Below are 11990 nucleotides of genomic sequence, written 5' to 3'. Positions count from 1 at the left end.
AGGCCCAAAACTGGAGACGTGAAAAGTCTCAGAACCCTTCGTGCACTTGGAACTCTGACCTGTGCATAAATGCAGTTTGTAAAAGTTAAAAATCAAGTATTACGCACACACAAATCCATACACCACTGTCCCGAAGAGGAACTCAGTATTTAAGGTCACACCATTTACACATCAGCTGTTCAACATGTGGCGTATTCCGTCAGCAGTCGCCACAGCGAATCAGCTTTCACATCCTTAACCCATCGCGCAGCTTCGTCGCCTCTCTGACAGACGAGGAAGTGCTTGACGGTGATGAGGAACAAAAACAGCGCTTGGTGAAAAACGTCTTACTGCATCGACAACACGATGCCTTTTAAGAGGAAAAAGAAGGTAAGCACCCGCCCCATTCACAGAAGAAAATAATCCATTTCTGTAAAAATGTTTATTTCTTTTTCCAACAAAAACACACATTTCCTTGTTAACTGTAATTTACAAAATTGGTCATCAAAAAAGCAGGAAGATTCACAGATGTTTGATGAAAACTGTATTCTCCACCCTGGTGCGACACGTTGATCCAAGAGAACTAAAGAATAAAAATAAATCATTTACAAAAACAGATTATAGTCATAGTTAATTATAAATGTAGTTGTTCCACATGCCAGGCAACACTTTCCCAACTTTTTAATGTGACATATTTGACGAGTTGTTCTCTGGAGGAGAATAATCATCACCACATACTCATCTGTCACTGAACCAGTCGGTATGTGATGTATCGTCCGGCTGTCTCACTCGGTCTGATGATCTTCACAACCTGAGAATCCATGAAAAACAAAACAAAAAAAAACATCTCAAAGTCGTGTTAAACACCAGACAGTGAGCACTCTGTCCTTTTCCGTGCTAAATATAAAAAAAACAACAACACATGATGCAAATAAGGTTTAAACAGAATACTGATTAAAATGCTATCATTTGCATAATTATATGCTTTCTGAAGGTTCCACAGTCTGCTACCTGTCCTCTTTTTAGGCCAAAGTAGCGAGCTACAGGGTCCCCGGCCTGGATCCTTGGCAGCTGGCTTTCCTTCAGTTTACTGAAATAAATATGTTAAGGACTCAAAGAACAAACAATTCACTTTTTATTAAATTCAGCAGTGAATTAGTCTAAATTCACTCACTACTTAGTGCACTGTTCAAGGTGTTTTCCGTTTTGTTGTTCAAATCTACGATTAATAAATCCAAAGCTCTGGAAATTTCCCATAAGTCTCTGCGAAAAGGCAGTGTGCATCGTTGCTCACTAGATTGGAAAATAACACAATGCATTACTTTTGAATGACTTTTCATTCTAAAAATTAATGTTAATGTATTTTTTTAAATAAATTATCCAAGTTTACATCATCAGAACCAAGTATTACGCTGCGTTCAAACCAGACGTGATTCGCGTCCTCAGCCTGTTTGGATGCAGGTCAAATTCGCCGCTTGACATTTGTCCTAGTGGATTCGTAAACCTGCCGCATGTGGGAGGAGCTACTGTCAAAGGTTTTCAACCTCATCGCTACATCATGGATGACATGGATGATGTTGAGAGATCAGGTTGATTTATTTGAAGAGCTCCATCATCAGAAAACTCTGGCAGTACGGTGAGCTGCACCATCTACTGCAGGAGCTGGATCTGAATGACAGCAGCACTACAGTCTCTCTGTGACCCAGTTTGACGACTTCCTTTCCTCCGTTAGTCCGAGGAGCGAAAAAATAACATTAAATGACTTCTTTTATTATTGTCTCAATACAAAAATAAAAAACATCAAAAATTCAGGAGAACAAATGGAAACAATCAGATTCTCCACCTTTTCGGTTTTGGACTCCACCAGCTGATTACGTCATCAACTGGTCGGAGGCCAAACCGGAGTTCCTGATTGGTTGATACATCTGGAAACATCACGCCACCCGAATCATGCTGTTGCTAGAAAATCGTGCAGCGACCAACGCTCAAAATGTGGCCAAGGACTACGACTGGACATTGACTTGGGTTGTGGGGCAGAGAGAGAGCGGTCGATCCCTGAGCAGAAAATTGCAGGTTCGGTTCCCGCCCCCATGTGTCGAAGTGTCCTTGGGTAAGACACTGAACCCCGTGTTGCTCCTGGTGGTTTTAGGTTGGCGCCACCGCAGAGCCGCCATCAGTGTATGAGAGAGAGTGTATGTTTGGGACTGTGTCTGTAAGGCGCTTTGGGCCTTCAAGAAGGTAGTAAACCACTATGCAAGCATACACCATTTACCATTTTACTTGGCATTAAACTGGACGCCCCTCCCACTCATATCGCGCTCGATGTGAACCCAGCTTTAGTTTTTACTTTGGCCAATGGGTGACGTCATATTTAGCATTAAAAAACAAACAAACAGTGAGGCGCTTCAGTTCAGATCGCATTAAAATCCAGCTCACTCAATAGTCCCACACGTTATAGTCATTCATGGGTTAGGCCGGGATAGTGAGTGAATTTGTACACCAGTGTAAAAGATACTATCTAGCTAGAAGTTCCGTCACTTCTTCTTTCGTCATGACGATGTGTTCTGGGACAAGCTGAAAATCAAACACAAGACAACGAGTTACAACTCACAGTCATTTGCTGCAGTTCTATCAAACTTTAGACTGATAACAAGAAATTTACCTCGTGCTCTGTAATGTTTATTAGCAGTTCCTGCTGCAGAAACTGTTCCAGAATGTACTTTGGTGCCATGTCCACAAGAGACTGTAAAATAGGATTACATTTTCAAGTAAATGTTCAGCGTCTTTGCTTATTTTAGTAATATTTCAATTAGGGCCGTGCATCAAGTTAGAGTCATTGTAGACACTGACTTAAATATCTTAACAATATCAACAATTGAAGGAATAATTTGAGTCTTATACCAAATTTTGATACTTATATATAGTGAGCCTCAAATATATCAAGTTATTTAGCAGTCTGTGTGTACAGATATGTTGTGTTGATTTCACTTTGTGCCCATTGTGCTTTTTTTGTGTGTACACTGGTTAGAGATAAGTCATTACTTTCAAAATAAGATAAAACATTTCTGAAGAATGTGTTATAAAAATATTTTTTTGAATCAGTATCCAACAATGTAATGATCAGGAACCGTTCCAGTATGTAAACTTTAGCAACGATACCCAGCCTTAGTTTTAAATGATTACACATACCTGCTTAGCTGAGGGTGTCATGCCCATCTGAACCACGATGATGGCTCGAGTAATGTTCTCCTCCTGCATCCTTTGACAGTACATCTTGATTGTCTTGATCCCGACCTTGGGTTCCTCTAATCCAGAATAGAAAAAGAATCATTTTGAATAAAGCTTTATTAGGCTTGTTCAGAAATGTAAATACATTCGCTGCTCCCATGTTTGATGAGCCACCCCGGTGAAAACGGTGTTTTTTTAATATGGAGGACAAATATGACAGAATTGAAGACAGTTCCAGTGTGTCTTATATTAAAGTACAACTAATTACGGTTGCAATATTTTCTAACACTGAACCTCTTTGCTATTGCCAATAACTGTGTCTGATCTGCGAAAAAGAAAAATGATAAAAAGAATAGGAAACTGTAAAAAAATATAACCTGTTAGACTCAAATGAAAGGTTGATATTTTCAACTGAACCTTAAATATTGATGGATTACTTAAATTTGTATTTTGACTTGTGAAAGATTTAAAAGAGGAAATTGACTACAGTTGGATATGACATTTATAAAATAAATCATGTAAAAAGTGCCGTTGCGATTGGTAAGGTTAGTGTGTATTCTTCTCATAGAATGGTGTTAAACAGCGTTCAGTTGTCAGCTTTGCTCGTCTAAAACCAGAAGTACGGTGACACAATGGCGCCCATGTCTCTGTTTTGTCTGACGTCACCATGAAAAGGGTCTATTGGCTTCATTTCTCTGGAGCCGGAAGAAAGGCGACGTCACCATGGCTCAATTCTCTAATAAAGTCAATGTAATCTAATGGGAGAGTGTGTAAACAAAAAAGGGATGATGGGATATCAGCAGGGGCTTACGTCCGTGCCAACAGTGATGCCCACACAGGTTTTTATGAATTTGGCTAAAAACAGAGCATTCATAAATATAATACCACTGGGGACTCCTTTAAAAATAAATCGAAATATGATTGGAGTGTAACTTAAACTTTTGGTTATTTTATGGATAAAAGGATGAGTTCCCAAATTATTCTCAAGTATAAACCTACCAGGAAAGAAAACAAACATTTGATCAGTGGGATCATCGTTGTGTGCGACCAAGACTGTAAGGTCCGTCCGTCTGGGACGACCCTCGCTGGGTTTGTCTCCGAATTGACTCTTGAACTCCTCCAGGGTCTGGTCCAACTCATCTTGTGTTACCAGATAGCCTCGATCGTGGCAGAGCTGTGGTTAAAAAAAACAAACAACATTTTAATATGTATAGTGTTGGCCAAAGGTTTTGAGAATTACATAAATATTGGAAATTGCAAAAGTTGCTGCCTAGGATTTTATAATAGCAATTTGCATGTTCTCCAAAATGTTACAAAGAGTCATCAGATGAATTGCGTAGTCCTTCTTTGCCATGAAAATTAAATGAATCCCCCCCCCAAAAATCATTTCAGTCATCGTCTTTTTAACTCAGTTGAGAATGTTGACGAGCACAAGACTGGAGATCATGATGTCAGGCCGGTTGGGTTAGAATGGCAGACTTGACATGTTAAAAGGAGGGTGATGCTTGAAATCATTGTTCTGCCACTGTTAACCATGCTGACCGGCAAAGAAACGTGTGCAGCCATCATCGCGTTGCATAAGAATGGCTTCACAGGCGAGGATATTGTGGCAGCTAAGATTGCACCTAAATCAACAATTTATAGGATCATCAAAAACTTCAAGGAAAGAGGTTCAATTCTTGTTAACAAGGTTTCAGAGCGTCCAAGAAAGTCCAGCAAGTGCCAAGAATCGTCTCCTAATGGGTTTTAACTGTGGGATCGGAGCGCCACCAGTGCAGAGTTTGCTCAGGAATGGCAACAGGCTGGTGTGAGCGCATTTGCATGCACAGTGAGGCGGAGACTTTTAGAAGATGGCCACTTATCCACCCCAAAAACAAACATCAGGGACAGATTGATCTTCTGCAAAAAGTATGGCGAGTGGACTGCTGGGGACTGGGGCAAAGTCCTATTCTCCCATGAAGCCTCTATCCGATTGTTTGGGGCATCTGGACAAAGGCTTGTCCGGAGAAGAAAAGGTGAGAGCTACCACCTGTCCCGTGTCGTGCCAACAGTAAAGCATCCTGAGACCCTTGATGTGTGGGGTTGCTTCTCATCCAAGGAAGTGGGCTCATTCGCATTTTTCTCCAAAACCACAGCCATGAATAAAGAATGGTGCCAAAACTCCCTCCAACAGCAACTTCTTCCAGCAATCCAACAACAGTTTGGCGTCAAACAATGTATTTTCCAGCACGATGGCGCACCGTGCCATGAGGCAAAAGTGATAACTAAGTGGATCGGGGACCAAAATGTTGACATTTTGGGTCCACGGCCTGGAAACTCCCCAGATCTTAATCAATCTGGGTTGCTATCGGTCAGGATTTGGCCCTAAAGTTGATTGACAGCATGCCCAGTCGAATTGCAGGGGTGCTGACAAAGGAAGTCCAACACTGCAAAACCTGACTCTCTGCATAAATGTCATATAATTATTGTCGATTAAAAAAAGCCTAAACGTAATAAAGAGCTGATAACTATATTTCAGTACATCACAGAAACAAAAATCTAAAAGCAGTTTAGCAGCAAACTTTGTGAAAGTGTATTTAATGATTTGAAGCATTCATGTTGTCATACATGTAGTCTACATGTACGAAAACATGTTGGCTTTTTTTAATGGGTCATCATGGGTGTGCTAAAGTTAGCCTTCGTTCAAACGAGGCTAACGAATGCATCATTCCTACACATAATAATTAAAAAAAAAAGTCTGAGCGCGTAATTGGAACGACTTGCACTGAGAATAAGAGATTAACACACAAAACGTAAAAGATTTAGTTACAACTTTAACAATGGCAGTCAAAAGCGACTCTTTAACGCGAGCCACATGTGAAGCTAACAGCTAGTTCGCTGCTAAGCTAGTATATCCTTTTATTTAATCCACCTGCATTATTGTTTTACGGATCTTCCACAGCCGGTAAGTTTCCTCTTCATCGTCCATCCTTTCTCAATTTATTCTCCTTTTCGTATTTTTAAATCACTAATATTCTTCTAAAAATCCGATGGCATCGATGGTTCCTGGCTTGGCCAATATTATATACCACAATGCATTGCGTTTGATCGAGTTGACGTTTAAAAAAACTGTTCTTAAAGAAAAGTCCTCCAGGTTATTATCTTCAGAGCGAATTTATTAAGTCTTCATAAAATGTTCTTAATTATTCGGTATTTTTTTTTAACTTCGGCTAATTGGAAATGTAAATCTGAAGACAATTTACTTATGGTAAAAAAAATAAATTAAAATAAAAATTTGCTTCAGAATTAAAAATCTCTTTCTAAATTTATTTTTTACTGACTGAATTTAGGTTTTAAAAAAGCTTAGTATATTTTGCTAATAATAAATAAATATATCACCTTCTATGTTTTAATTATGACACATTTTATCTATAAAAATAGATAAAATCTTAGAATGTAGACGAGGGTCATTGAGTATAATTTAAGTACGTCATCTTGACTCTTCTTTAAATTAAACTGTTGCAGTGAAATAGAAACTGTCTTTTGGCTGTTTTGCTATTTGTTCATGTATCGCTAGTTATATCGTCATCGCAATATTGATCATTGATATCGCAGAACGCGAGTTTCCTCATATCGTGCACCTCTATCTCCTACCCCCCCCCCTTTTTTTGAACGTTTTGACCTATATTTTATTTTTATTTTTGTTTTGAAAAACCTCATACGTCATTTCCTCCTTGTCTTGTCAAGCATTTGACTCCACCCACTTGAGTTTCACAACACTGGGTGGAAATGAGTCACGTGCGCTTACAATGAACAAAATAGATTTTTTCCGATAACTGGGGCCTTTTTATTATTATTTTTATTTAAGTCGCTGTCAAAAATGAGGCCATTAATTGTTATGTTGACAGTTGGGGCTATAGCGAGCAGCGGAGCACTGCTGGCGATGGTACTGTACTTTGTTTTGTCCACCACGGTAAAGTATTTCTTCTCTATAACCTGATTGCATAGCCTAGCACAGTGCATGCGTTTCCATTGGAGTACATGTATTATTACATGTCTATGCATACGTAGGCATGTCTCCTGTTATTGTTGTGTTTTTGTCATCGTTCTGCTTAACACCTCGTAAGGAGATTTCTCCATAAGCTCATAAACCTCTTATATTTGTTAGCCAGCGAGTTCTGGATGGTTCCGAACAGTCCGGAACAGAACAGACTATAGTCACAAACGCTGGAGCAGCGCCAGCATCCTTCACTCCGTCTGTTCACTGGCACCAGCTGATAAACATATCACAGTGTCAACATTTTAGATGTTTTTTTTTGTATGACGTAAAAAACCTCTGCCTTACTTTTTTATTTTTTTTACATTTACCTTCACATTTTGTATGTTTTGCCATTTAAGAACACATTGCTAAATTCCATTTAGGTTTTTATATGAGTCTAAATACCAAGACAGCTCAGAAGAACAGTTCAAAACAAACACAATGACTGATAAATCGTGAAGTTTCTTATTTCCTGTCGTGGTTTGTTGATCAAATCAGTACATTTAAGATCTCTTTTTTTCTGGGATTAGATTCTTTTCCCTATTAGTTTTAATCATTTGACACAATGTGTTTTTGTTTCCTTTGCCTGGGCAAATGGCTCAGGTTGTCTTGAGATTATGTCAATGCTGTGAACTGTGGACCGCAGTACAAAGGTGTTTTTGATCTGCAGGCTTTAATTGCCAGCAGGAAAGTAGGAAGTGCTGGACAATCCCATCCTATCAGCTGCGTTACAGATCACATGTTTTCTCTGTGAGGACACTGCAACGTGTGCTTTTTGCGTATAAAGCCAGAGTCGCGGGGAGGGGGAATCAGAGATCGGATTGTTTTCTGCCTTTATAGAGGCGAACTGAAGGGCAGCCATGCTCCTGACAGGCTGTACAGTGCTTTTCTCTGTCCTGCTGCAGGTTATGGTAAGAAATGACAGGAGCTGCATTGGACTGGAACCTAACTTTGCCAGCTCTGCTTTTGTTTTGTGTTTTTATAGAATGGATTTGTTCATTTTTTCTTATGTTTTATGTCATGTCTGGTATATTTTTGTTTATTTTTGTGCTGATTTTCACCCAGATTGACATTTTTATGCCTTTAAAACAATGTTTACCTTTAACCAACAGTCCACTCCGACAGAGGACTGGCAGAGGGCCACATCTATTTACGATTTCAATGCAACAGACATCGATGGCAACTTGGTTTCCTTGGAAAAATACAGGTATTTGAGATCAATTCTTTCTCGTTTTGCTCTTCTGGTAAAACGACGATCATCCATTTTCCCGTTGTGTGTGTTTTTCAGGGGGAACGTTGTCATCATCACCAACGTCGCCTCCAAATGAGGCAAAACCGTAGTAAACTACTCTCAGTTTGCAAAGATGCACGCCGCGTATGCTGAGAGAGGTTTACGCATCCTCGCTTTCCCATCCAACCAGTTTGGGAATCAGGTATTTATGTTTTGTCGTCTAAAATTGTGTTTGTGAAGGTAAAATATCCCAAGAGATCAAATTTCCAACTTTCTTTCATAATTGTTGCATTCGTTTTAATAAAGCTTTGGGTGTACTTTACAAATCAGGGTATAGAAAGGATGAAATGTGGATTTGAGGTTGAAATTTATGATGTAAATTTATGTAAAAAGCAGTTGTGCTTTTTTCAAAAGTCCTAATCTTTTGCAGAGTCATAGTTGCAGTTTGTTCATTTCCTTTGGCTGCATGTTTGCCTCTCAGCCAGATAACAGAAACACTAGAAGAATGATTCTTAAAAAACTTTGTGTTTAGTGGACCATGGTCAGGGGAGGGAGGGGAACATTGATTTTTGTGTTTGTCTATTGCTGTTCTGAAGAACTGTACCAATTTAAAGGTCTTTGTATGCTTTTCTTTTATTTTTAAAAGGTTGTTAAGTAAATAATATCTACTAATGTTTTGTAAGTAAGATTTGGTAAACTATGGATGTTTTTGGTTAATACAGGGAAATAATTCTCTTGTTGGTAGCAGGAAGTGCTCAGACTGAAGCAAAAAACAGTAAACTTATTTTCAAAGAATTACAAATGTAAAAATTATAGAGAGGGTTTTTAGCAAGTGCTGTTATGGGAATTTATTGTATTTACACCATAACTTTAGTATCAAACTGTTTTTCTTTTTTTTACCACAGTATATTATTTCACAGCAGTGTAAGGATTCATTTGAAGAACTATTTGATTCATATTATAATTTGTGGTTGTTGATATGATTCATAGTGGATTTTGGTTCATTTTGAACGATCCGATTTACTGACCTAAAGTGGATCCAGGACATATTCAGCCAAAACGTCAACCAGTGACTCAGAGATAAATACCTGGATACTGAACAGTGCAGGTTAAGTTTTCCAGATTCCTAGGATTTCTTTCAAGATTATCAAGTGTAAATTAAATATGTATACGAGCAAACAAGAATGAGTGTCAAATCCATTGACATTTTAGTTTCCTAAAGTTGAGCCTACTGTTGTTTTTCCACATCCAAAGGGAACATTCTTAGAACATTCTAGCACACTGGATGGTCACATGACTTTGCTATAATCAAAGTCTGTCCACACATTGAACCAGAATGATGGACTGATCCGGTTTTGCTGCATCACGTGTTTTGTCCGCCGTGATGCACTTGGTCGTTTTTACTTTACAGGAAAATAAACCTACTGTGCCTCAACCCAAATGGTATTTTCCAATATTGATTATAATCCATTTATCTCATTTTGAAACGGTTTTACACTGTTTTAGGTCGATTTGATTCGATTAATAACTGGCCTCAGACAGATCCATCTGGTTGGATCGTTGGAATATAAAATCGCCACACCCCTATTGTGTTTTTGGTGTATTAGATCTATTTCTGTGAATCAACAACATTGCATGTCTTAAAATACCCAGGCCCTTTTTAACTTTTTAACCTTATTGATAGACCTAAAAGAAGCCTGAAGCTTATTTATTTATCCTCATATGGCTTCATTCTGAACGCTTCCAGGTTTTTCCTACCCTCCTGTCCACCGTGCGAGGGCTCACAGGATGTGACCGCTCTGTTTTTTTTATTTGTTTATTTTTTACAGGAGCCTGGTAATGAGACTCAGATCAAGAGTTTTGCTGAGTCTTTCGACGCTCATTTTGATCTGTTCAGTAAGATTGACGTGAACGGGCCCAGCGCTCACCCGCTGTGGAAGTGGTTGAAGGAGCAGCCACACGGTAGAGGCCTTTTTGGAAAGTAAGTGCAGCAGAAATCCAGTGAAAGTCGAAAAGTTGTTACTATACAATAAATCTTAAAATCATCTGTATAAAAGGGCTGCTGGGTTTGCTGTAAAGCATCTACAATTTGCTTTGTATGTTGTAATTAAAATAACATCAGTTTTCATCTCACAAACTGTTATTTAAACCTTGGCTTAATAGGATAAATTGTTTCTAACATTTTTCTTTTTCGTTCTTGCAGTAGCATCAAGTGGAACTTCACTAAGGTAAATGTTTCTTTCCACATTTAAAACGGAGCTCAAATAAAAAAACTCCTCTCCTAAACGTGCTTCTCACTTTTTCTCCTTTTTGTCTCCAGTTTTTGATCAACAAAGAGGGACAGGTGGTGAAAAGATACGGACCAATGGATGATCCAAGTGTAAGAACCAAATCTCTGCTTGTCATCAATATTGAATCACTGTGAACAAAATAAATAATAATAACTTAGCTTTCTTTGTAAACTGACAAAATTTACAGTGACATTTGTGCATCTGCTGTGAATAGTTTGTATTAAAAATGGAATTTAAAAAATGCCTTTTGCTTTCTTTCTTTCTCCAGGTGGTGGAAAAGGATCTTCCTAAATACCTTTAACCCTCTAAGAGACAGCTTATTCCTGTTTTGATGCCTTTTATTCTGTGTTTTTGCACTGCTTTCTCTATCTCTTCAAGCACCAGCGAACATAGTTTGAACTCCACCCCAGACCAATGGCGGACTGTTTGGAAACCCACTCGGTGGGCAGAACAGACCTGATAAAAATGGCGTGCAAACCTGCTGGGAGGATTGCAAAGCTTATGTTTCCTTGGTTTCCTGAAGTGCAGAGAAGCGTCCCTGCATGAGCACATCAATATTTGAACAGCTTCAAATCCCGCTTTGTTTTCTTAATAAATAAATTCCTTCTACTAAAATGTATTGTTTTCGTTTTTCCATATTGCTCTAAAAAAATTGTGTTCTGGAAAGAAAAAATACACAGGTCAGCTGAACAACACAGGCAATATAAGAGGTAAAATATTCAATGTATAATATTCAAAATACACTTTCTTAGCTCTAAATTGTGATTGTTCATTAGTTGACATGATCAGTTAATCAAAGGTTAAGGACTGATTTTACTGAACAAAAAGGCCGAATAGACAGAAAAATGAAAACTCAGTTGAGCATGACTGTTAATAAATAAAATAGTCATAAACCTTTGCAAACACAATTTCATGAAAACGGTTATAACTAAATAAAATAAAAGCAAGCCCCAGTGTCTTAGAACATAATCACAATGTTACTGCACTAATATATATTTAAAAAAAACAAACAAACAGATAAGTATAACAGAAAGCATCCTGCTTGGATAAAATAAAAGATTTTGCTTTGCTTATGAACAGCTTTGATGTACTTTTGTTCATATGGTGTTTTATTAGTAAAATAACAAAATTTTATTTGTTCATTCAAAGAAATTATGTAAAATAATTGAGACTTTTTGCCTGGAAAAGGGGTTAATAAACATTTAAGGGAGTCTTTACCATTTTCATTTATTCAGAGGAATCT

The 11990-nt window shown here is 38.2% G+C and overlaps 2 protein-coding genes across 5 annotated transcripts; one reads left to right on the top strand and one right to left on the bottom strand.

Annotated features, from left to right (window-relative positions):
• The first annotated feature begins 291 nt into the window (after window positions 1-291).
• LOC101160642 (phospholipid hydroperoxide glutathione peroxidase, mitochondrial) lies at window positions 292-11362 on the top strand. Of its 4 annotated transcripts, none has more exons than XM_020702632.1 (7): window positions 292-369; window positions 8338-8432; window positions 8514-8658; window positions 10286-10437; window positions 10660-10684; window positions 10777-10836; window positions 11016-11362. In XM_020702632.1, exons 1-7 carry the CDS (start codon window positions 346-348, stop codon window positions 11046-11048), a joined length of 534 nt encoding a protein of 177 aa, XP_020558291.1. In that variant the 5' UTR covers window positions 292-345; the 3' UTR covers window positions 11049-11362. The 4 variants fall into 4 exon arrangements, with proteins under 4 accessions (XP_020558291.1, XP_020558288.1, XP_020558289.1 ...); XM_020702629.1 differs by lacking the exon at window positions 292-369 and adding an exon at window positions 6940-7159; XM_020702630.2 differs by lacking the exon at window positions 292-369 and adding an exon at window positions 6961-7132.
• polr2e (RNA polymerase II subunit E) lies at window positions 406-6292 on the bottom strand. Its single transcript, XM_004068203.4, has 8 exons — window positions 6119-6292; window positions 4207-4381; window positions 3169-3284; window positions 2642-2722; window positions 2495-2553; window positions 991-1069; window positions 718-790; window positions 406-562 (listed from the first exon to the last, which is right to left on the bottom strand). The coding sequence occupies exons 1-7, from the start codon at window positions 6173-6175 to the stop codon at window positions 725-727; spliced, it is 633 nt and encodes a 210-aa protein (XP_004068251.1). The 5' UTR covers window positions 6176-6292; the 3' UTR covers window positions 406-562; window positions 718-724.
• Window positions 11363-11990: the final 628 nt, after the last annotated feature.

This window comes from Oryzias latipes, chromosome 4 (assembly GCF_002234675.1).
Source record: "Oryzias latipes chromosome 4, ASM223467v1".
Lineage (NCBI taxonomy): Eukaryota > Metazoa > Chordata > Actinopteri > Beloniformes > Adrianichthyidae > Oryzias > Oryzias latipes.
Note: the sequence above shows the minus strand (reverse complement) of the source record. Positions and strands in the feature narration are given on the sequence as shown.

What these genes read in the sequence shown, in the direction of transcription:
- polr2e (XM_004068203.4), bottom strand. Translation starts at nt 6,175, where the DNA reads ATGGACGATGAAGAGGAAACTTACCGGCTGTGGAAGATCCGTAAAACA. An exon ending in TAAACATTACAGAGCACGAG is followed by an intron (nt 2,554 to 2,641) that starts GTAAATTTCTTG and finishes TTTGATTTTCAG; the next exon opens with CTTGTCCCAGAACACATCGT. An exon ending in TTGGCCTAAAAAGAGGACAG is followed by an intron (nt 791 to 990) that starts GTAGCAGACTGT and finishes ATGGATTCTCAG; the next exon opens with GTTGTGAAGATCATCAGACC.